The 25,353-nt window shown below is 40.7% G+C and overlaps 2 protein-coding genes across 6 annotated transcripts; one reads left to right on the top strand and one right to left on the bottom strand.

The window, feature by feature from the left end:
• The first annotated feature begins 135 nt into the window (after positions 1-135).
• Positions 136-17,861, top strand: glt8d2 (glycosyltransferase 8 domain containing 2). 5 transcript variants are annotated; one of them, XM_017698829.2, is made up of 10 exons: positions 136-263; positions 3,068-3,103; positions 8,984-9,076; positions 10,204-10,402; positions 11,939-12,056; positions 12,167-12,254; positions 12,341-12,453; positions 14,620-14,786; positions 15,644-15,756; positions 16,786-16,958. In XM_017698829.2, the coding sequence occupies exons 2-10, from the start codon at positions 3,085-3,087 to the stop codon at positions 16,956-16,958; spliced, it is 1,083 nt and encodes a 360-aa protein (XP_017554318.1). In that variant the 5' UTR covers positions 136-263; positions 3,068-3,084. The 5 variants fall into 5 exon arrangements, with proteins under 5 accessions (XP_017554318.1, XP_037393330.1, XP_037393338.1 ...); XM_037537433.1 differs by having other exon boundaries at positions 142-412; XM_037537441.1 differs by lacking the exon at positions 136-263 and adding an exon at positions 1,966-2,009.
• A 419-nt stretch (positions 17,862-18,280) lies between these two features.
• Positions 18,281-25,211, bottom strand: hsp90b1 (heat shock protein 90, beta (grp94), member 1). The gene is made up of 18 exons (XM_017698970.2): positions 25,047-25,211; positions 23,483-23,585; positions 23,007-23,148; positions 22,762-22,878; positions 22,013-22,344; positions 21,797-21,908; positions 21,592-21,711; positions 21,370-21,486; positions 21,130-21,267; positions 20,943-21,020; positions 20,768-20,833; positions 20,388-20,657; positions 19,779-20,024; positions 19,467-19,603; positions 19,231-19,309; positions 18,986-19,141; positions 18,784-18,879; positions 18,281-18,602 (listed from the first exon to the last, which is right to left on the bottom strand). Exons 1-18 carry the CDS (start codon positions 25,093-25,095, stop codon positions 18,576-18,578), a joined length of 2,385 nt encoding a protein of 794 aa, XP_017554459.1. The 5' UTR covers positions 25,096-25,211; the 3' UTR covers positions 18,281-18,575.
• Positions 25,212-25,353: the final 142 nt, after the last annotated feature.

The raw sequence follows: 25,353 nt of genomic DNA, 5'->3' as shown, positions 1-25,353 counted from the left end.
GACGTAGTATCTCATAATAATGGCTTACTAAGTAATAAACTTTCTCATTATTACGAGTTACTAAATGGCTACTAAATCTACTTTTCTCCAGCGGCGGAAATGGGCTTCCATACAGAGCACATCTGGCTGGAGAGAGGAAAGCCCGCCTGCAGCTGGACTCGGTCAGCTTTACCGAGAGAGTCGCTAACAAAGCGGTGTAGCTGCTCGACTACATGCCTGCGGAGCGGATCCAGGCCGGGCGGAGGGGCTGAAATGAGCCGGGGGTAAGAGCTTTTCTCCGCGCCGCTCAGCTCAGACTCCAGCGGGAGCTTGTTAGCCGCGATGTGGTTCCGATTCTTAGAAGGACTCGCCGAACTCCAGCAGGGGGGTTTCTGAAGCCTTCGCGATGTCTGGTTGCGCTGAGAAGCTTTGAGTGAGTGCAAGTTTCCACCCAGGAGCGTCCACTTTCCTTTAGTAAAGGCCATGGTTCTATTCAGAACCACGCGCTCTAATAGAACCATTTCAAGCTTTTTTGCTTTTTTTGGTTAATTGATGGAGAATGTGTTGTTGGTGGTTCTATGTAGCACCAAAAAGGCTTCTGCTATTGTTAGAACCATGAGTTCTATAGAGAACAATTTCATGCTTAAATAGTCTTTCGTGTGGCAGAATGGTTCTAGATACTGATAGAGTGGGTTGTATAGGGTTCCATATAGAAGCTTCTTGAAAATGGTTCAATATAGCACCAAAAGGGTTCTGCAATTGTCAGTAACCACATACGACACACTTGTTAGTAACAATAGCAGAACACTTTCTGGTGCTGTATAGAACCATTTTCCACAGGGTTCTATATGGAACCATAAACGACACACTTGTTAGTAACAATAGCAGAATGCTTTTTGGTGCTACACAGAACCATTTTCAACAAGGTTCTATATGGAACCACATACGACACACTTGTTAGTAACAATAGCAGAACCCTATTTGATGCTATATAGGACCATTTTCAAGAAGGTTTTGTATGGAACCACATACAACACACTTGTTAATAAAAAGAGCAGAACGTTTTGGTGCTATACAGAACCATTTTCAACAAGGTTCTATATGGAACCACATACAACACACTTGTTAGTAACAATAGCAGAATGCTTTTTGGTGCTATACAGAACCATTTTCAAGAATGTTCTATATGGAACCATATGCAACAAACTTGTTAGTAACAAGAGCAGAACGTTTTGGTGCTGTATAGAACCATTTTCAACAAGGTTCTATATGGAACCACATACAGCACACTCTCCATCAATCTAAAGAACCATTTCGCTAGGCAGAGAACCATTTAAGCATGAAATCGTTCTCTATGGAGCTGATCGTTCTAAATAGACCTATTGCCTTTACTAAAGGACCCTGGAAGAACCATCTTTTTTGAATGTGTAGCTTCACAAATCAAAATCCTGCTTCTCATCCATAAATGAATGTAGAAGCATGAACAGCAGTGTCTGAGACGGAGACGGGGTGAGGAGGTATTGCTGCGTCTAGAAAGTCAAAGGACAGAGACTGGACAAAGCAGTTCACTGAGAATGTGTTCCGCAGGCTATGTGTACATACATGCCTTAAAGAGGGTTCTCAGTCTTCGCTGAGGGAAACTTTGGCCTGGTTCTGGACAACTGCTTTCTCTTAATTCTCATGGGAACTTTGACCATGGTAGACTCAACAGCCCACAGTTCTGCAAAGGAAAAAAACAGGGAATTCAGGCCCTGTTGGTGGATTTTTATCACTCTTTTGGGAAAACACAGTTGTTCAAAATAAATAAACAAAAACTCCTCAGCTTTGCATCGTGTTGCACCAGGTTAAACATGGAACTCCATCAAATGTTTTATATTTCTGCAACATTAATTGTTTAAGATGTAAAAGTCCTTCAGAGTGGTTTGATGTGAAATGCTCTGTTCTAGAGAAACTTACAGAGGCTGAACCATTTACAGTGGTGGTGATAGGAACCAGACGTCTGAAGCCTCTAGAAGCTCCCTCACATGAAGGTAACTACATGAAATGGTGGGGAATGACCCATCTGATCCCTCACATTGCTTTATGAGAAGGTTTTGGCCTAAAACATATATTTTTATTCAGTTAAAGGTACATGCAGATCATTGGAAGACAAAGTAATCCTAAGCATTACATATAAAACATGTGTCGCCTCACTGATGGTTCTAGATAGTAAATAAATTGGCTGAGTTTGTGTGGTAGACGTCACCGCCACTGCAAAGAAACTCTAAAATGAGTCCACAAGAGAGATTCATTTCACACCAAACCACCTAGAATGACTCAATGCTAGAATCATGCCCAAATTTTGAAAATGTACTGAAATAAAACCCTTTTATGTGTTAAGCATAATATGCTTTTAAAACGTAAGGCATTTTTTTCAGATCTGTGGTTTAGGGCAGAAAAGTCAAACCGCCATGAATGTAGAGACATTAACAACTGAAGACACTTCTGTTTCGTTGTGTCTAATCTTGATTTGATCCACACTTTTCTGCCTCTGCATTACCAGCTCGTTTTCAGTTCATCCCCCATGCTGAAAAAAACTGAATCACAACTTTCAGCCTTTTCCCTCAGCAGGCCGTGCCAAATGAGTCCGCCTTCGCACAGCTTTTGTTTGACCTTAAAAGAGCCAGAAAAGAGTCATATGTTTATTCAGCACTGAGACGCCACGGTGGACATGATAAACTCCTCCAGAGAGGGGAAAGAGGAGAGGGAGAGATTTGAGCTGAAATGCATATTTGTGAGCCAGAGATAGAGGCGCAGTGAAGAATGCCACCAGGAAGGAAGGGCTGTAAGGCCCGTCCAAAGCAGTTCCACATGTGTGCAGGAACACAGGGGACTCAAAGGCTGCTGAAGGTGGACAATGGACTCCATACGCCCGCAGCAGAGTCCAGCTGATGATTGGTAATGGCTTAGTCACATGACATTAAAATCAAGCGCCAGTTATCAGCGTGAAACATCCAATTGTGATGAAATATTTTCCCTCTGGCAGGCAGAGCTGAGTGTAAGGACACAGTTGAGTTAGAAGACTGACATCTTTGCTCTGTCGTTTCAGATGTGTAAGAATGAATAATGGCGCTGTTGAGGAAAAGTAAGTAACAGACTCTTCTTATTCTGCTAAAGCTGCACTCATTCATCTGCATCTGCGTTTGTGTGCCCTGTACTAACGTGGAGGTCTTCACTGCCATGATGGTACGTTTAGAAGCAAAGGTTTGGGCATCCTGGTCAAATTACATCTTGTTGATTTTCTAAGCGAAATGAGCTACATCATCTATGGAGAAAACGCTCGAGCACGTTTTAATACACAAATACAGTTTATTTGTTGGGAAAAAGTGGCCTGTCCAAAAATGACGGCTCATTTTATATTTTATATTTTAATTTTTTTCCCAGTTTGTTAAACTCAGTTAATAAATAGAAGTTGTGCATTCAACTCTGCAGTAAATGCCATATTTAAGTGTATTTAGTTTAAAGAATATACACCTGTTCAGTTGCTCGTTAACACAAATGGCTAATCAGCCAATCCCATGGCTGCAACTCAGTGCATTTAGGCATGTAGAGGTGGTCAAGACAACTTGCTGAAGTGCAGACCGAGCATCAGAACGGGGAAGAAAGGGGATTTAAGGGACTCTGAACGTGGCGTGGTTGTTGGTGCCAGACGGGCTGGTCTGAGTATTTCAGAAACTGCTGATCTGGGATTTTCATACATGACCATCTCTAGGGTTTACAGAGAACGGTCCGAAAAAGAGGAAATATCCAGTGAGCGGCAGTTGTGTGGACGAAAATGCCTCATTGATGTGAGAGGTCAGAGGAGAATGGGCAGACTGGTTCCAGATGATAGAAAGACAACAGGAACTCAAATAACCAACCAAAATCTCTGAGGAACGTTTCCAACACCTTGTTGAAAGTGTGCCACGAAGAATTAAGGCAGTTCTGAAGGCAAAAGGGGCTCCAGCCTTTTACTAGCTAATAAAGTGGCCAGTGAGTATATATTTCTGTTGTCAGAATAAAACCTCGTATCTCCAAAATGTTAACTTTACAGGAGATGGAAAAAACCTACTTTACTTTTAATGTAAGTCAATGGAACCAGACTTTTTTCCAAGTAATTTTGGGTCAGTTCTCTTAGTCCATTAACCATGAAATTTATTTTATGAAATGTTTTATGAAAATAACCATGAAATGAATACAATGTAAAGGCCAACAGGTATTTTCAAATTATGTCAAAAACTGGAAAACATTAAAAATAGAGATACAAGATACTTCCAACAGCAGCGGCATATATTTATTTATTATTTTATTCTCACTTATTAATCAACAATATGTCATTTCGCTGGGAGTGGTCAAACTTTTGCAGACTTAACTGCATATTAATGTACTCATTTTTCATTCCAAGTTGGGATGCATGATGATATCATATTAGTATCAGCAGAAAACGGCTTTAAAAATACTGGTATCAGACAGATATTTAGATTTGATGGATGGTTTATCCGATAGGTGATGATGTATTTGTCCTGCTCTGGCAGAGCTAAATGTTTAGGTGACGTTTGGGTTACTGCACTAAAATGTATTTATTTTCCTGCATTTGTAACCCAACAGAAATAAACATTAGATTTCTCTGTAATCCCAAATGTTATGTACAGATATGTGCACGAATAATATCAAATATTGGCATCCACAACTGCGTCAGTGTTCTTTACAGGATAAAAGTTTTAAAGCAGAGGGTTAGATAGCATTGGTGGTGACTTCATCTATCCCTCTCAGTTTCATGTTCAGTCTGTGAATCACCTACTCCAGCCTGGGCCAGAAGGGTTTATGAGGCTGACGAGGGATTGCTAGATGAGTGAAATTTGAGACGAGAGAGAGAGAGAGACAGATCTGCAGTTTTAAGGCTCTCCTAAAGACGGTTGCCATGCTTTAAGGTGGCTTTGCTCAGAGTGTCGACAGTCTCCCACTGCAGTAGTGAGCTGTCTGGCTTATCTGGAATGTGTGTGTGTCTGTGATTGTACCAGTCTTGGCTGCTGCAGTGATACTTGGCTGCTGAAGTGGTAAACAGGAGGAAGGGGGTTAGATGCATTTCAGGGTAGCCATGCTTACATTCACACATTTTAGGTTTTGGGGGAGAGGGGAAAATGCCCACCTTAAGAACATTGACCATTTACCGCAAAGCTTAACCATGAGCTGAGCACGTATAGCCCATGTGTCAAACACAAGGCCCGTGGGCCAGGTCAGGCCCTCGGCACAGAGACCCATTCAGCCTGAAAAATAGTTTTAATGTTCCATTAATGCTAGCCCACTTCACCATGAACTGCACTACAGTTCCCAGCATGCACTGCCACAGAGGGTGTGCTCCCACCCCCTCCCTAACAATGATCTCTGGGACAGCACCACAAAAACAAAACAAAAGAAAAAAGATGCCAGGTGTCTAGTTCAAGCGAATGGGCCTACTGTACATTAGGGACATTTAGAGAAGTTTAACCATTATCTGCAGCTAATGTAGTCTGTTATTTTATATAAAACAATTTGTTTCTATTTAAAATCGTTTATGAATCATTCAAGTATTCAGTGCCAGTTTTTTGCTGTTGTAGGCATATTTTGAACAAACAATGGCCAGTTGTGGTCATTGCAAAAATGTTGAGTAAAAAAAAATAAAAGCTAGACCTCATATTTGTTGAGTTTTTAATATGGGCCTGTTAGTGACTGAGTTTGACACCCCTGACGTAGAGGATGATGGTGCTTTAACTTTTGCACAGATAAAGGAAAAATATCACAAAAAGGAAAATATTTAAAAAAACTTTCTTGCTTCCAGAGGAAAAACCAGAGGAACAACTTTGTGTGATTAGGATGAAAAATTCAATAAATATTATTTAGGGCTAGAATACTAAAGGTATTACTATTAATTTTTCTCCCTTGCTGTTTTTCAAATCCAGAGAAAAAAAAACAAATATTTTATTCCTGGATTACTCATGACCAAATATGGAGCTCTTTCCGCTAATCAGGTATTTTTAACCACATTTCTTTTACTTAATATACAGTCATATGCCAGTTTGAGCAGCTTGATAAGTTTCCATGCTTTGTTAATTGTCTAAGTGAAAACGACGTAACATATCCTCTCCTGGAATCCATTTAAATATGGCTTTTTTTTGGCTAATTTTAGTGCACAATTTGCATTTACATGCTGAGTTTCACATAGACTACTCAAAAAAAGTTTCGCTTTCGGGTGAAATATATGGAAAACGTAAAAAGTTCACGCTACAGTGATATTATATCATGAAAGTAGGGCATTTAAGTAGAAGCATGTGATGGTAAATTCCTCATCTCAAACAATTTATTGAAACAAAAGCCAACAACAGTGGTGGGTTTACCCCAACAAAAAATCTCAATGTTTCAATAACTTGTCATGTGCCCTTGAGCATCAATTACAGCTTGACAACGACATCTCATGCTGTTCACAAGTCGCCTCATTGTCTGCTGAGGTGTGGGATCCCACTCTACTTCAAGGGTGGCCCTCAGGTCATTGAGGTTCTGGGGTACAGAGTTACGAGCCTCTACACGGCGTGTCAGCTGATCCTTTAGGTTTTCTATGGGATTCAGGTCTGGAGAAAGTGCAGGCTGCTCCATTTGAGGTACCCAGTCTCCAGCAGCCGTTCCCTAATGATGCGACCTCGATAAGCTGGAGCATTGTCGTCCATGAAGATGAAATGAGGCCTGTGTTGTTCGTGCAGAGGCACAATGACTGGATTAATGATGTTAATAATTCAAGTAGTATGGGCCACTGGGTCACTGTACCATTCACAAAGTGTAGAGCAGTTCTGTATTGACTAGACACTCCTGCCCACACTGCAACACCACCACCACCACCTTGCCATTAAGCTCCTTCTTTGAGAACAGCAAGCTGTTTAAGAAGTACTGAATCATTAAACTTTAGAATGCACCTGTCCATCTGTTCAGAGAAGGTCAAATTAAGTTCACCTGTAAAGGTTAGAGTGCATTTTAAGTTCATGCTGAAATTTCACCCAAAAGCCAAATATCCCAGACTTTTTGTGAGTAGTGTATTAGAAAAAATAGAACTGCACAGGTCACATTTTATGTTTTATTTTTTCTAACAGCAGATAGACCGTATCTGTGCATCAAAATGTGCAGAAGTATGTTTTTACCAGGGCTCCCAAACTTTTCAGATCAACTGTCTCCGCAAAGTTTCTTCTTCTAGCCGTTTCCCTCCCGTGTCGCGGGAGGTGCTGGAGCCTATCCCAGCGATCATCGGGCGGAAGGCAGGATACACCCTGGACAGGTCGCCAGTCCATCGCAGGGATGACAGACAGACAGACACATTCACTCACACACTCACACCTAAGGGCATTTTACCATGTCCAGCTGGCCTGACTGCACGTCTTTGGACTGTGGGAGGAAACCGCAGAACCCACGCAGACACGGGGAGAACAACTCCACACAGAGAGGACCCTGGTCACCCAGCAAGGGAATCCATCCCAGGCCCGACTTGCTGTGAGGTGGGTTGGATTCCCTGGCTGGTTGACCAGGGTTCTCTCTGTGTGGAGTTTGCATGTTCTCCCAGTGTCTGCGTGGGTTTCCTCCCACAGTCCAAAGACATGCAGTCAGACCAATTGGACATGCTACATTGTCCCAGGGTGTGAGTGTGTGAGTGATTGTCTGTGTCTGTCTGTCTGTCTGTCTACGATGGACTGGTGACCTGTCCAGGGTGTATCCTGCCTTCCGCCCGATGACTGCTGGGATAGGCTCCAGCACCCCCCGCGAACCTGAGGGAGAAGCATCTTAGAAAATATATAAACGAATGAATGCATGTTTTTCCCCACCCGCTGGTGCCCAGTGATGTAAGCAAAACTCAGAAAATGTTTCAGGAGTTTTAAAAGTTCTAAAATTTTGATGTGTAATTTTTACAGACTTTTGTCTTTTAAATGTTATGATATGAAGAATTCCGTTTAATATGCCTGAGATGTGAGCTAACAAGGTGATAAAGGGTCAGTTTTGATTTGATGCTGACTTTAAAACCAACAGCAAAGTTTCTGGATCAGTTGTTTGAGGTACCTGAAACTATAAAGGCAAGTCTATTTACATTTATGTGCAGTGGAATTCCACCGATTTCTGCTTAAATTAGTTATCTAAACGTAATTGCTAAATGTTAGTCAGAATTAGAAGGACTGATTTGCACGTTAAGAAACTGGGGTCAGTAAGGGGTGAAGATTCCAGAGTGAGAGGCTGATAACTCTCTTAAAGCCCAGGCCTTTTGGATATGCTCAGTAAAGGCAGAGAAACAGTCTGAATTGGTCGCATTAGTCGTGCTCTCTGAAGAAGTTTGATAAAAGAAGCAGATGTTTATTTTACTTGTAACAGTTGGTTTTGACTGCCAGATCGCTCTTATCACGCCCTCGACCCAAATTTGCCAGTATCCACAAATCTCCCTAAAGAGAATGCAGGACAGAAGGCACTGTCCTCATATCATAGTACTCATTCTTATTTGACGTTAGGAATGAATCATCTCGGAATCTAATCTCTTTATGTTATTTATAGAGATACTAACCTCAAACTATTTCTGCAGTAAAAAGACTAATTGTGTCAAATATTAATATTAAAAAGGACTGATTACCACTGGTCAAGAAGAACTGAGCAGTTGACTGCCAGACAGAGGTCTACATACTGTATATATAAGAGAAAATCCTTCATTTTCAAAATCCTTTCCTTCAGTAATCCCCACGATTCTGTCTGCCCTATATATTTTAAATCCCTGCAAAGAACTGCAGGGGTTCCCTCAGTCTGCCAACTGTGTTTACACTGGCCAGTTAGCTCAGAATAGTGCTACCATGACCTCTAGTGGCCTTGTGCTAGAACATAGCCTGTGAGCTCCTCAGCTGAGTTTTTTTTTAAGCTTAGCAAGGCTGCTTTGAACCCTTTATTAAAGCTTAACACTGTAATTCTTTGTTTTCTCCTCTCTGTGCTTCAGTTAACCAAGTGTTGTTGATGATACTCATCCTGATGGCTGTGGCTCTCCTGTACAGCAAGACGTTCAAAGCACGTCCACCAGCAAACCACTCAGGTACCTATAAAGCTTTCAGACTGACTTGGTTTCTGGTACTGTATGTCAAACTGTAAATATGCATTGTCTGCTGCTGTTTTAGTGATATACACTGCCAAGTTTTGTATCAGTAACAATGGTGGAAGTTACAAAAGCAGGTCTACCTGCATTTACTGTGGCATTACACCTATTTTTCTAAATGTCTTATTAAGTTAGTCATTGAAATTTTTAGCAATGTAAACAAAGTCTTTAGCAGAGTTTCGTTTGAAATGGTTCACTGTAGAAAAGCGTATTGACTTTCTTTACAGTGGTGCTGATAGGACCCATTTTATTACTATTAACCCTAGACTACAAAAGAATGGCTTCTTTGGGAACTGTTTTGCTTTATGATGCTTTGCATGCACTTCTCTGTTAGGATCAGATAAAAAATAAGTTTTAGGCCTTAAAACAATGTCTTGTCTATACAACAAGCAGCATATTGTCACTGTCCAAAAAAAACCCCCAAGAAATAAAAACAATATGTTTCCATGTTTTTTACATTGACTTACACTGAAAGTAAAGAAGGGTTTGGCCTTCTCCTGTAAACGTACCCTTTTGGAGACATGAGGTTGTTTTTCTTTGGACAACAACGATATTCCTAACCATTTAAAGTAAGTAAATGTAATGTTGGAATGAAATGAACGTAGCAAATGCTTTTAGAAGCATTAAACATTTTGGACACCTGGTTCCTATCACCACCATTGTAAATAATTCTCAGTATGTTTCGCTTGAAACTAGTTAAGATACAATTATACCAAAATTTTGAATATTTGGTGGCATTCCCCTTTTATAATGTGACACAGTTTGAGGCAAATGAGTGATGGTTATGGGCATGTATATTTCACAGGGCTAATTGGTGGGCTGTAAACATCCAGTGCTTGTTAGCTACATCAGCCTTGTAGCTCCGGTGCAGAATTAAAGAAGCAAACTCAACCAAAAGGGGAAAATTATGTAAATGAGATTTTTCACCAAACTATCGCTTTAAATATACCAGCAGTGCAGAAGCACACAGAGATCAGTTTAAAGACATGGTTAAAGGAGCATTGACATATATGAAATGAATGGAGGGCTGTGTTGTTGTTTATGCTCTGTCTTGCATCATACTGCAGATCTTGATCACCAAGCCCCAGGACGAGCTGTGGAGGGCGGGGCTGAGTCAGAGGTGGAGACGGACATCCCTGTGGTCATCTGTGCGTCTGAGGAGCGCGTGGGAGCCGCGATGGCAACAATCAATAGTGTCTATAGCAACACTCAGGCCAACGTGTTCTTCTACATAGTGACACTGAGAGATGCCATCAAACTGATAAGGTGCAGTACATCCACTGCTAGCCTTGAATATAGTCGGTCATTACATCACGACAGCACGCTCATGCATGATTATGCGTGGGTCAGACCTCTTTCTGTGCTCTTATCTGGACAAACACTGTGGTAGATGATGTTTACTGTCCTGACACATCAGCTTAATAGATTGGACTAATGAATGTCTCTGGCTCAGTGAGATCAGACAGTGTAAAAAGAGTTACAGCCTTTTAAGACAATCCATGTAAATAGTTTCAAGAAATAATGTAACTATGACCTACAGGTGCATGTGATGTATGGCTTTCTGAGATATAGAGGCTTTAAAAAGTGCATGAGTTGTTCATTTGGGGCCTAAAAACTGTGGTGACACATTTGACTCATTAATAGTTTGACTGAAGATATTAACTTCATATTTGATATGTTTTATACCTGAAATGAGCTCTTTTCAATAGTACAAATAGTATAAATTTTGTTTTTTATTACACTTTAGGCCTGTCAGACATGAGCAGCTTGCATTTGAAATGTGGGTGTGATATGATTTTGTTTCATCTTCAAATGCTCATAAATCATAAACCTTTATTTCTATAAGACACATAGCTGCCAAAGGTGTTCAATGAGAAGGCAAGTGTCAATATAACCATATAAAGGGCCTGTATCCTACATTTTTCTTGTATTTTATATTATATTTTATTTCCTTCATCCAGTTATGACATTATTATGGTTTTAGTAGTAGTAATTCATTTTTTCATGACCATTTTACACTTTTTATCCCTTAGAAATGAAACAGGATTTTTAGTTACTGTGGCTTTAAGACTAATATATGAAAATGAGCTCTGTTCTGATTGGTTGCTTTATTTTGAGCCTCATTCGAAAAGCAGTGGAGGCAGAAACACCCTTATAACTTCAGCATAAGTGGACAGGGCTGAACTGCTGTAAGCTGAATAGGTGGGCATTTGTAAAACAAACAAACAGAAATGTGTATCTCTAGTTTCTATTGAAACTGCAACATTTGACTAAACAGTAAAAGTGTAAATGAAAACATTGACTTTGTTAAATATCCCAGTCTATAATTTCAACACATGTATAAACATAATGCTGTTGTTGGAACAAAGCCTTTACAGGAGAATGAAAAAAACCTGGATTTTCAATGTAAGTCAATGCAACCAGAGTTTTTACCATGTAATTCTGGGTCATTTCTGTCTGTCCATTCATCATGAAATTTACACATAATGTAAAAGATAACAGGCCTTTTCAAAAATGAAACAAGTACTTCATCTGAAATATAATCCTCCCCTCAGATGCTCAGCAAGCCAAACTAAATGACCTCTAAACTTTTAAACCTTGCCCACTTTTTAAAGTCTTTATATCTCAGAAGCGAATGAAGATACGAGTGTAGAAAACTGCACACTGTCTGTAGAGCAACATGACATGATTTCCTGACGATATTAAGCAAATCTGAAAAGATGGGTTGGGATTTCTTTCTGAAACATTGTGATTTGAGAAGCACAGGTTTCCTTGACTCATTGCCTTTACTGTTGTAAGCAGGCAATACATCAAGAAAACCAAGCTGAAAGAGATCAGGTATAAGATTCTGGAGTTCAATCCTATGGTCCTGAAAGGCAAAGTGAAACCAGAATCGCCCAGACCTGACCTGCTACACCCTGTAAGCAAAACTCCACTGCAAACTGAAGAATAGCCAATATTCCTGATGTTATTATTGACCATCTGTTTTTACAGAATCTAAATCTTTTTTTTGTTTGTTTTGACTTGCAGCTGAACTTTGTAAGATTCTACTTGCCGCTGCTCGCCATCAGCAATCATAAGAGAATTGTTTACTTGGATGATGATGTCATCGTGCAAGGTATGATTTGTCCTGTCAACATACTCACCCAAAAAGTCATTGATTGGCAGTGTGCGCTGATGTTTGACTATCACTGGAATCCACAGGAGATATCAAGGAGCTGTTCAGTATCAAGCTGGAGTCGGGCCATGCAGCTGCATTTGCATCAGACTGCGACCTGCCCTCCACTCATGAGATGGTGCGCAGCGTAGGCATGCAGGTGAGGCCTGGGTGGGTGTGTTTGGCTTTCTGAGGCACTTAGGGTTCATTACTCAAAGATTTTTAACAGTTGCACATTATTGACACCTGCTGGACAACAAGGTAAACAGCAGCCACAAATCTGCAGGGATGCAAGCTGAATGGCCCACGTCTGTCTCTTCTAACTATTTCAAAACATGTTGTTTGTTTCTAAAGAGGTAAAGTAATTAGTTACATAATCACATTGCCTGGGTGCGTTACATGATAAAAAAATTTGCATTGAGAAAAGGATCCAACTGGTATTTACATTGCCCCCTGACTAAATATATGCATGACGTTATTCATATTTAACCTAGTCCTAGTCCCTGACCTGCCCTTTTATAGTCATGTTCATGTGTTTTTAATAAAATGAGCCAACTTCAAAGTAACGTACAGTGCTTTATATAAATATATATATATATATATATATATATATATATATATATACACCGTGACCCTGAGGGAGAAGCGGCTTAGAAAATGTGTGTGTGTGTGTATTTGCTCTGGATGTTCATTATCGGGGTAACATCACTATGTATTTAGTGAAAAATTTTACACAAGCGAGTTAGCATCCAGCCAGTGCTGAAGTGACCAGGGAGTATTTCTCACACTGGTTAGGACGCTAGCATTAGTGCCGCTGAGTCCTTATGAGTTGTCAATACTGAGAGCCCTCAGTAAAGTGGGCTCACTGTGGCTCACTGATGTCATGAATGCACATAAAGCACTTATAATAAAATCCTCTAACTTGAATTACAGGCACTCAGAAATAGTGCCTATGTGCATTCATGACATTAGCGAACGTGAACTGCTTTCCTCAGCCAGTGAGCTGATTGGCTCACCAACTAATGAGGACTCTGTCGCACTAATACTAATGTCCTAATCAGTGTGCGAAATACAGTGACCACTTAAAAACAGACTTGCTTACTGTACAACATTAATTGCTGGGGTGTAAGCAGTGAATTTCTAGCAAGAATTCCAAATGGTCTTCCTGCTTGGGCAGACACTAGATGGCGCCCCAGAGCAAGTCCAAAATGAATGGGTTTCTATGGAGCTCACATGCAAAATTCATTCATTCATTAATTCTCCAATTAGAGAGGACCCCGGTCAGGGAATCGAACCCAGGCCCTCCTTGCTTTTGAGGTGACAGCGCTACCCATCGCGCCACTGTGCCACCCCATATGCAAAATTGTCATTTGTAAATTGTAAATTTAGTTTATACATTTTTATACAGGACATGCACTCGTTTTCTCAACACAGATCAACATGAAATATTTCAACATTATTATAAAAATGATTGAACATTTAGAAATTAGAAAGAGCTCCATAGAAACCCATTCATTTTGGACTGGCTCTGAAGCGCCCTCTAACATTTGCCCAAACAGGAATACAATTTGGAATTCTTCTTGCTAGAAATTCACTGCTTATAGCCGTTTTTTGAGGACCCTGGACACCTCCTGTTTCCCTGTTAGATCATAAACATAACTGCAAAACGCCAGAGGGCTGCAAACGAGTCCTCAATAAACGCAAGAAAATGGAGCTAAACGGTTAAAAATGGAAAGTTATAATAGTGTCTGATCACTGGCCCAGAACTTTCCTTTTATTTTAGAAAGTAGATGGATGTATTTCACTAAAAAACCAAAGAAAACTTACCAATATATTTACTTTTTTCTACAGAAAATGGGTTTTGGCCAGCGGGATGCTAACATAAGTACTACCCAGTGCTGATTGGTTGGCGAGCAGAGCAGCTCATTGTCTGACGTTATGAACTTACACGTGGCGCCGTTTTAAACTCCTATAGTTTGAGTTTAAAAACTCTTAAAAGTATAAAAGTGGTGTTAAAAATGTTTTATGCTGTTCTTTGTTCAGAAAATGCATGTCTTTACATTTAAAATGATGAAGCATTTATAAACTATGATTTTGCTCAAACGCTTCATCTTAACCCATTCATTATGGACTTGCTCGGGAGCGCCCTCTAGTGTTGGAGAAACCAAGAAGACAATACTAAGTGGTAATTCTCCTCTCTGCAAGCTCTCCGCTCATCCCCCGACAGTTAGTATTGTACAGGAAGCAAGTCTGTTTGTTTTAAGCTTTAAACGTCTTGGCTAATCAAACTTGTAAAGTGTAAAAATCTCTGTGTGTTTTTCCTCAGACAACTTACATGGGTTTCCTGGACTACCGGAAGCCAGAGGTCAGGGAGCTGGGCATCAACCCCAGTGACTGTTCCTTTAACCCGGGTGTGTTTGTGGCTGACGTTGAGGAGTGGAAGAAGCAAAAGATCACCAAGCAGCTTGAGAAATGGATGAGCAAGAACTTCAAGTTAGTTCTGAAGAACGTTAGTTTTCATGAGTGTTGTGAGGGCTAAATATTTAAAAAGGTTCTTCAGGAGTTCTTTAGTAAAGAAAATGGTTCTATATAGAACCATGAACACTCAAAGCACTTAAAGGGTTCTTTGCATCATGAAAGCGTTTTTTAGATTGATGGAGAATGTACTATATGCTTCTATATAGAACCTTTTTGAAAAGCGTTCTATATAGCTCCATAAAAGGTTCTTCTGTAGTTACAATGTCAGACTTGTTACCACAGAAGAATCCTTTTTGGTGATATAGAGAACCCTTTTCAAAAAGGTTCTGTATAGAACCATCTTCAGACTGATGGAGAATCTACTGTAGATGGTTCTATATAGAACCTTTTCGAAAAGGGTTCTATATAGCACCAAAAGGGGTTCTTTTGTTGTTATAATGTCAGGCTTGTTACCACAGAAGAATCCGTTTTGGTGCTATATAGAACCCTTTTCAAAAATGTTCTACTTAGAACCACCTTCACATTGATAGAGAATCTACTGTAGATGATATATAGAACATTTTTGAGAAGGGTTCTATACAGCACCAAAAACAGTTCTTCTATTGTTACTATGTCAAGTTGTTACAAAAGAAGAACCATTTTTTTTCTCAGAACACTTTTCAAAAAGGTTACAGAACCATCTACAGTAGGTTCTCCATCAGTCTGAAGAGTGCGTTCCCTGGAATCATGCAAAGGGTTCTTTGAGTGCTCATGGTTTTATATAGAACCATGTTCTTGACTAAAGAACCGAAGAAAAAACATCTCTTTTTAAAAGTGTATGAGCCAGTAAATGTTCTGTTCTGTTTATTTCTTGCTGGTTTTCATGTTTTTAGGGAAAACCTGTACAGCAGTGCGATGGCGGGCGGTGTGGCCACTCCTCCTATGCTGATTGTGTTTCACGACAAATACACAACAATCGACCCAAAGTGGCACGTCAGACACCTGGGTAATGACGCCCCTGCGGCCCTGCTGGGCCTTTACCACCTGCATTTGCGGGAAAGTATACAGCACTGTACAGTGTTTTAGAAAGCTGAGAAAATTAGATTTAAACAGCTGTTTATCTGTAAGTCTTTATTCGCTCAGATAAACACTAATATTAGAGACAATACGAATAATTTTAATAAAATAAATGGCTGTTGCTGTAGGAAACCTTGTATCTCCATTTTTGTCTTTTTTCAGTTTTTGACATAATTTAAAAACACCTGTTGCTCTTTACATTGTGTGTAAATTTCATGATGATTGGACCAAAGGAAATGAGCCAAAATGACTTGTAAAAATGTCTGGTTCCATTGACTTACATTAAAAGTAAAGTAGGTTTTTTCCTTCTCCTGTAAAGTTCCCATTTTGGAGATACGAGGTTTTCTTCCGAAAGCAGCGAAATACTGATATGTCAACGAATGTGTTTAATTTTAATTTAATAACTTAATAACCCGATAACTGCGGAAAATCTGATTTTATCAGTAATCTGATTAACGTGTTTACATGCACTTGAGTAATCAGACAATGGGAACCTCCAGATCTACATAAGTCAGACAGTAATTAGATTTCTGCTTGGCAACCAGCCAATAAACTCACAGAAGAAGACGTGATGTAAACATAACGTAAAACTCAAACTTCATGTTTCAGCTTTTTTGCAACTCTGCTTGCTTATTTTCGGTACCATGGCCTGTCCAGCCTTACACCACTTGTAATCAGTTAGCTAAGACATATTTGGTGTCTGAAATTGCTTTATTAGTTTTGCCCTGGAGGTATGAAGGCTAAAGTAGAAAACAAGTAAGGGGCAGCCATGAATTAATGCAAACAGCATGCCCACATCATTAAACACTTGCCTTAAACCGTGTAAGTAATCTCTGAAGGTCTGGCCTATGTGGTATCTGACACTGCATGAGATACTATTCTCTATAAAAATGAACAAAAGTACATCACATAAAAAGATATTTCATATTACACCTAATTCCTTTCTTCTTCTCCTCAGGCTGGAGTCCTGACACCCGCTATGCTGAATTGTTCCTCCAAGAGGCGAACCTCCTTCACTGGAATGGCCATTTCAAGCCCTGGGACTACCCATGTGTACACCTTGACCTTTGGGAGAAATGGTTTATCCCTGACCCCTCTGGAAAGTTCTCACTGGTGCGGCCTGAAATTTGAAAGGGGTTCAGGAGCCTCTTATTATTAAGGCCGATGCGTGGTCCACTGCTGTTCTCAGGTGGAAAAGCTGAACGGAAAAAGGCCAATAGTGACTCCCTTTTCGATTATGTCCCGTGCCTCAGGACAATTTTCCCATATTGGGTTTAGCCAGTCTTTCTGGTGGAACACTGTTATGAATCTCTTTTCTAAAACATGCTGAATTGTTCCTAGTGGCAGTTGTCAGGACATTATTATATAAATCTGTTCCAACTTTATTTGGAACTCTTAATTCAGCCCTAATTTAGAACATGTGACTTCAATGCTGGAACACGAAAAAGAGGCCTTTATCTAACACTGCAGAGTTAATGAACTGAACTTTGCAGGGCTGTACATCTTATCAAGCAGGATTGGACACCCTGTTGCTCATGAAGAGGAAACATCTGCCACTGACATGACGTTGTAGCATTGCTGATCTGTAGAGTGTAGTTCTGCTGAAGATCTGCCTCTCAGAGCAGCAATACAACCCACTGTTTTTCTCCTATTCCAAAATGCATGGGGCTTAAGTAGAAATTAAATGTTTATAACAAAACAATGGCATTACAACAACAGGTGTAATGTAATTGATCATTTTCATAAGCTTGATAAGTTTGGTGGAAAGGCAGTAGAGATACTGGGCATATTTTTGGCAAGTTCTATGCTATTAACAGTCATGTCAGAGGACACAGCACATTTACAGCTAGTGGAAAAATTTAAGGCTACATTTCTGCCATTCAGATTTTAGCCACATCACCTCTTGTTGCAGTAATGTAAGTGGTCATTACCAGAGGTTTCTTTGCTACTTGTCACTCATCTAAAATACTTTTAAGGGAATTGATCTTCAATGCTTTGGTTGCCCTAGATAATTAAACTGAGCTTTAAAGTCAATTCAAGATTGCATAATTTTGTTGACACCTCCATTTCTCATCTTTCAGAGCAAAAAAGAAACACAGGTGACGTAGGCCTGGGATACAGTTTGCCCTCCACCCTGTGTGGTCATTAGATGATTACAAGTAAATGGGATGTTACCCCAAGTGGCTGAAATGTTTTTGTTGATGGGTTTGAATTTCAAACAAAGTCGATCAAAGTCTGTCAATGTGTTTGACAGACACATTAAGACTGGCAACAGGTGATGAAAGCAATGAGTGTGTGAAACATCTCATTGAGGGTAAATATTTTGGTGTTGATTCCTCCATCTTTTCATTTCTTTGAGATGGAGGAGCTAAAACACGGGGTGGGTGTGAGGTGGGGTCAAGGATTCTCTCCGAAACACCAACAGAACTAAACTGAAAGACAAGAGACGATAGTCCATTTCTGGAAACATTTAATGGTTCACGTGACAGGAACAGCACTCCATAACCGGGTCAGTTAAATATTAACAAATTTACAGTCATGAGGAATGTTCAAAAAAATTCAAAACACAAAAGCAGCTCCTTATATAAAAAAAAAAAAAAAAAAAAAAAAAAGAACACCCAGCCCTAATCCCAGTCACACCCCTTCTAAAGCCCACCCCAGCAGAGAGAAATGATGGGCCATGTTGGATCCAGCCATCACTCTGCCTCCTGGTCCAAATCCATAACCCTTCCCCTGCCTGCTGATTCTTTACAATTCATCCTTCTCTGTAGCTCCCTGAAAAATAAAAATAAACACAAGGTCAGTGGCCCAAAATTACATTATCGTTTTAATTCTGACCTCAGCTAAGGCCAGTCATGAGACTGCAACATATGTCACAGTCAGCTATTAGAGAGCTTAATTGTTGACGTCAAGGTTCTGCCTGTTTTTAATCACACTCCAAAACAACTAAACTCACCGTGTCTTCTGCCTCCTCATCTGCTTGAGTTTCTTCCTCATCTTCAGCCTCATCTTCTGCTGGCTCTTCTGGTTCCTCCTCTGGCTCCTCCTCAACCTAAGTGGGAAAGAAGAAGACCATTTTAAGAAGAGGACAAGGGGTCAAGTATACCAAAATTCCAATACAACTGTTTTACTTCTATGTGCACGTCTGTGGTCCACACCTGTTCACTGATGTCTATATTCATGCTTAGTCTTAGCATGCGCTCTATCCTATCTCCATAGGCCTTGGTGTCAGCCAACTGGTAGCCAGAACGCAGAGTGGCGGTCTCAAACAAGACCACTGCCAGATCAGAGGCCGTCTGGTCTTCTGCATTATCCTGTAAATCAACAGGCAAAAATCAGAACACAACTTTAAAGCCTGAGCTCAGTCATTCAACTGTACATCTCAGGAAGCAGTTGTACTCACCTTGACTCTCTTCAGCATCTCTTTAATGAGGGGATGTCTGGGGTTGATTTCTAAAGTTTTCTTTTGACTTGCATAATAACTAGAAAAACAAACAGAAATACCACTTAATGTACAAGCAATTCAAAGTGTGAACCCTCTGTGTTCTATTGAAACTGTCAGCTTGCCATTCTCATCAACTACATTTGAAATGCCCTCCTGACTTGCAAAAATATGAAAGAGCCCTTCAGAATACTTACTTTGTGGAAATGTCTTTTCCTGTCTGATAGGCTTGAGCCTTCATGATCCTCTCCATGTTTCCAGACCAGCCATACTGACTGGCCACCAATGCACAGGGGGATTTTGTTAGCCTCTGGGACAGCACTGCCTTCTCAATCTACACAAGTAGAGGGAGGGAAGACACTTATATAATAATATCATTATCATTAGTTTCACCCTGTACCTGTGTTCACATTAACCTCTGAACCTACTGTAAAATAGTTACACATGTAAAGCAATTCTCTCAAGTCATGTTCATGTTCATGTACAAGTCAACAGTCAGGAGGAAGTACCTGGTCTTTCAGGGCATTATCCTTCATCCAAGTGGTGAGGGGTTCATACTCCTTCTCCAGGGCTTCTCTCTTCTCCTTGGCTTTGTCACTTTCGTCAAACTTCACACCCTCCTTGGCCACATTCTGGAAGCGCTTGCCATCAAACTCAGGCAGAGCCTGAATGCAGTACTCATCCACGGGCTCGGTCAGGTAGATAACCTCATAACCCTTTTTCAGGAGAGTCTCCACAAATGGCGAGGACTCGGCCTAGACCAAGCAGAAACAAACAAGTTATAGATTTGTCCAAAGATAAGTATAAGGAAATTATGGAAGCCAGATTCCTATTGCAGCCTAAAGAGAGTTAATGAGGGATAGTAATATTGTCGCTTTACATGAGGAGGCTCACTGCAAGTTAATGTAAGGAGTCTTAGTTTATATAAAAAAAAAACCCAACATTTTTTTCTATCATGGACTTTTCACACATGAAGGACAGCTAGTGTGCTGTATATATGTTTTTTTTTTTTTTTTTTTTTTTTAAAATTGGACAGCAACTGTATGCTCTCTAACCAAAGGAAGAAACTTCTAAACTATCCTCTATTGCTCATCATATTACACCATTAGTCAAATCACCTCCTTTCTGCTGGTTCCAGCCATAAAGTAGATCTTGTCCTGCTTCTCCTTCATCCTCTCGACATACTGCTCCAGGCTGGCCAGTACAGAGTCGCTGTGGGAGGTCTGGAATCGCAGCAGCTTGGCCAGTCGGGTCCTGTTGGAGTGGTCCTCAATCACACCCAACTTGATGTTGGTTCCAAACTCCTTCCAGAACTTGTCGTTGTACTGCTCCTCTGCAATCTTCTTGATCATGTCCAGGGTCTTGCGTACCAACTTCTTACGGATGACCTGAGTCAAGAGAAAATGGAAAGGTTCTACCATAAGTCAAGAGATTCCATTAATGTGAGTATTGTACATTCACAACAATGAACATCCTAGAATCAGCTGGAAGGTCTCACCTTCAGCAATTTGTGCTGCTGCAGTGTTTCTCTGGACACATTCAGTGGGAGATCATCAGAGTCCACCTGAGAGGACAGATCAGACATCAAGCTCAACCTAAAGGGCCTAAATCAGGTTTTTGCATTTTTTTTTAATTACATGATTACATGTACACAGCCAGGCTACAACACTTACCACACCCTTAACGAAGTTCAGATATTTAGGCATCATGTCATGGAAGTCATCGGTGATGAAGACTCTACGTACAAACAACTGTAAGGTAGAAAGATCAAGTTTGTGAGATGAATGGTAGCAGTTCTGTTCTTAACTTTATTTTCCTCCCATGGGCAAGTTGCCATTTTTCAGTCAAAATGTCATGTACCTTAATGAAATCATTTTTCTTGGACCCGTACTCATCAAAAAGACCCCTTGGAGCTGAGGCAGGGACAAAGAGGATGGACTTGAAGGTGACCTCACCCTCAGCAGTGAAGTGGATATGACTCATAGGTTCCTCAGTGTCCTGTATGACAAGATGCATTTTCATAGATCAGAACATTTCAAAGACATGCTAGAATCTGTTTAATTCTTGGGTGCATGGTAAATGTTGTCAACTAAGTCTCACCCTTGAAAAGGTCTTATAGAATGCTCTGTACTCATCTTCTTCCACTTCTTTAGCAGGCCTCTGCCAGATGGGCTTGATGTCATTCATCAGCTCCCAGTCCCACACAGTCTTCTCCACCTAAAGACAATAAAAGCACATTTAAGTCTATAAATATTTCAAAACAAACACCTGGACCACTAACATTCAGATGCCAACATAAAGCCGTGAAGCAGCCGTTTTTACCTTCTTGGTCTTTGGCTTGTCCTTCTCTTCATCCTCTTCCTCCACCTCAGCCTCATCCTCAGTGGTATCCTTCTCTGCCTCAGCCTCTTCCTCATCTATGGGCTCCTCAACTGTCTCAGTCTGAAAGAATAGGAGCTGTGAGTTTACTGAACACTAGGATTTTATTAATTTCTCAGATAAACTTATTTGCCTTGGGATGTCTGACCTTGCTGCTCCACACGTAGATGGGGAAGTTGATGAACTGAGAGTACTTCCTCACAAGGTTCTTGATGGTCTCCAGCTCAAGATAGTCAGATGCTTCTTCTTTCAAGACCAGGCTAATTGAAGAAAAAGTCAAAAGGACAAGCTTTAGTTTCAACTCTAGTGAACTGTATTCAGTTTACTAATCCTTGTCATTTCCAAAACATATCCCAACACTTACGTGATCGTGGTTCCTCTGCCCAGAGTGTCACCACGAGGGTCCTCGATAACTGAAAACTCATTCGAGTCAGATTCCCAGATGTGCTGTGTGTCATTGTTATGCTTAGATGTGACGATGACCCTGTCAGCAACCAGGAAAGCAGAGTAGAAGCCCACACCAAACTGGCCAATCAGCTCAGAGGTGGACTGGCCCTCCGCCTGCATTTCAGTCATCTTGTTGAGGAACTCGCTAGTGCCAGACTTGGCAATGGTTCCCAGGTTCTTTACCAGCTCCTCTTTGGTCATGCCAATGCCAGTATCGGTGATGTGAAGCATATTCTTCTCCTTGTCCGCCTGAAAGAGAGAGTAAAGCACTGGTTCAATCTTGTGCATCTTCCCGAGTAACTAGAAAAGGATTTCATGTCAGTAGCAACCTGATGTGCGGCAAACAAATTATGCATGCTTCATTTCATGTAAGAATTGCTAACATTACAAATTTCTTAATTCAACCAAAAGGTACCCTTGACTTAGAAAGTCACCATTTACCTCAAGGCATTCTATTTTCAAGAGAACACACAGTTTATATATTTACATACATTAAAATACAGTACAAAGGCCTTAGCCACAAATATGAGCCCCTTTGCAATGCAAATGTAATGCCAGATTCTACTCTCTCATTTTCAGGTTTCAGTCCTGACAACTCAATGGCAGATTACAGCAGTCATCAGAATTTCATTATGGGTACACTACTTTTAAACAGGGGTGACAAACCTTGATCTTAACAGTCAACTCTTCATTTCCAGCAAGTGCATCTTCATTGGTCAGGGACAGCAACCGGATCTTGTCCAGGGCATCAGAAGCGTTAGAGATCAGTTCCCTCAAGAAGATCTTTAGGAAGATGAGGGACACATAGGAGAAAAGAAAGCAAGTAATGAGACTCAAACCTCCTTAATACCTTTTTCAGTGCTAAAATACAAGAAAGACAGCCAGGAGCTGCTGATGTAGCTTTAGCTCACCTCCTTGTTCTTATACAGAGAGTTGATGATCAGCTTCATCATTCTGTTCACTTCCGCCTGGAAGGCATGTTTTTCTGATTTTTCCCGAATTTCCTTAATTTGTGCTGCATTCAGTCCATCTAGCTGAATAGCCTCTTCCTCCCTAAAGAAATCACAATTGAATCATGAGATGAATTATTAAATATGAAGTTAAAGCGTCATCAGGAAACTTGTGCAACATACAGATGCAAACAGGAGAACTGTATATTCCTTGAGTGATTATTCTGAGCTTAAGCAATCATAAGGGTAAAATATAACCATTTTAATGTATTTTAAATATAAATGCAGATGCCAATGGTCATCTCAAAGCCCTTCCTTGTAGAACAAAAGTTTTATTTTTTTACATAAGTTTAGAGTACTTAAGGGCTAAAAGGAACACTACTTTTATTTCAACTGACATGTTATCACTAGTCAAATTACAAATACAAGGAACAAACCTCTGAACAACTTCATCATCTGTCCGGGATCCTTCTCTGCTCTTGCCCAGGTCATCCTCCACTGTGCCATCAACGTCAACATCTTCGTCCGCCTTAACAGATGCTGTGAACAAACAAGGAGCCAACAAATTAATCACTGTTTCATTACCATGAACCACTGTGGAGGTCAAAGGCACTGTGCCAAGCATGTGCTGGTCATTGGGGAACACTTAAGGCTCCAGAGGAAAGGCCAATCTTGCTTGATTATGTGGTGAACACGGCTGTGTACTAAAATCAAACCTGTGAGTAGGACAATGATTTTGCAAGCCCTCAAAAGTTGACATTTCAGAGCCTCAACATGAGTCAGTATCTTTAAAGCAAAGCCATAAATGTGGTCTGGAAGCACCCATTTAGATACCCAACACAAACTGAGAAATTCTCACATCTCTGGAGGAGACCGATTTAGCTAACGTTCACAGTTTTTAAAAATTTCAAGAGTTGTTCAGTAAAATCAATGGTTCTGTATAGATCCATGAGTTCTCCATAGAACCACTCCATGCTTAAACGGTTACCTGCATGGTGAACTAGCTCCTCAGATTGCTGGAGAATGTGCTGCATTTGGTTCTGTACAGAACCCTATATAGCACCAAAGGGGTACTTACACTTGACTTCATAACAACAGCAGAACCTTTTTGGTGCTGTACAGAACCCTTTTCAAAAAAAGGTTACATAACAGCTACAGAACCACATACAACACACTCTGCATCAATCTGAAGAACCAACCATACAGAGAACCATTTAGGCATGAAATGGTTGTAAACAGAACCACTAAAGAACCTTGTTTTTAGGTGTGTAACCTAGGCAACCTAACTAACTAGCCAAGCTAGCTAACTGTCTCCTTACGTTTCTATATAAAAAGTTAGCTAAGCTAGCTAGCTGGCTAAATAGCTAGCTAACAAAGCAGCTTTTAAGTGCTAACGTCAGCCAACATAACGCCAGGTTACCTACACGACAGCAGCTACAGTTTAAGGCATTTCACAGATTTCCTACATTTTCCTTAAAAAAATACCAAGGCTTTGGACGCTAACGTTACCTCTAGCTAGCCTGCCAGCCTCTCTGAGGAAACTTCCAGAAGCACATGCAGGTCGGTCCATTCTGCACCTCATTTCCTCAAAGCTGCACGGCTAAAGCCCATTTTTAAAAGCTTCAGAGGTGAGCAGAGATAAGGGAAATACTAAAAAGCCAAGCAAATGTGGCTTTTGTAGTTATAAAAGCACTAAACAGCGTAGGTTAGAACGGTTATACCTGAAGCCAACACTGAAGAAGCACTAAGCTTTGTCAAGTTCAAGGCGTGTGAGGAAAGAAAAAAACCGAACCTGAAAGCAGCTTCAATTTCAAATTTCCCCGTCCCACCTTAAATGGTGCAGTGGTTCGCTTACCTTCACCAGAATGTAACCTAACTAACTGCTGCAACATTTAAGGTGGAACGAGCAAAGTCGAACAAGAAACAGGCGAATAGGAAGTCAAGTTCAACCACGCAGGGGAAAATGCTATTAACGTGCTACATTAAAAAAAACATACTTACTGAATACAAGAAGGGCACAGACGAGCCCTATTATCCATAACCGCTTCATCCTGGAGGCTAAATAATTTATTGGAGAACACACCGTAGGTACGAGCTCCTCTGACCAGCGTTACAAACACCGCTGACACCGGGCGAGCTCCTGAATTGCGAAGGCAGAAAAGGAGAAGGCGGCTTTATGAACGCTTGGGCTTGGAGGAGGAGGGCAGCTGGAGTCGACCAATCACAGCTCACCACGCACAACACTCGACCAATCACAGAACGATCCGCGGCACGCTGCGACCAATCGTTGCCTTACATGTCCGATTTC

This window comes from Pygocentrus nattereri, chromosome 1 (genome assembly GCF_015220715.1).
Source record: "Pygocentrus nattereri isolate fPygNat1 chromosome 1, fPygNat1.pri, whole genome shotgun sequence".
Lineage (NCBI taxonomy): Eukaryota > Metazoa > Chordata > Actinopteri > Characiformes > Serrasalmidae > Pygocentrus > Pygocentrus nattereri.
This window is presented reverse-complemented; position numbering and strand designations above follow the sequence as displayed.

Excerpts from the sequence above, each read along its gene's own strand:
- hsp90b1 (XM_017698970.2), bottom strand. The coding sequence starts at position 25,095 with ATGAAGCGGTTATGGATAATAGGGCTCGTCTGTGCCCTTCTTGTATTC. Across the intron at positions 20,834-20,942 it reads TGAACTTCGTTAAGGGTGTG|GTGGACTCTGATGATCTCCC; the intron begins GTAAGTGTTGTA and ends CTGTCCTCTCAG. Across the intron at positions 19,604-19,778 it reads ATAATGCCCTGAAAGACCAG|ATTGAGAAGGCAGTGCTGTC; the intron begins GTACTTCCTCCT and ends CTACTTGTGTAG.
- glt8d2 (XM_037537447.1), top strand. Across the intron at positions 12,255-12,340 it reads TGATGATGTCATCGTGCAAG|GAGATATCAAGGAGCTGTTC; the intron begins GTATGATTTGTC and ends TGGAATCCACAG. Across the intron at positions 12,454-14,619 it reads TGCGCAGCGTAGGCATGCAG|ACAACTTACATGGGTTTCCT; the intron begins GTGAGGCCTGGG and ends GTTTTTCCTCAG.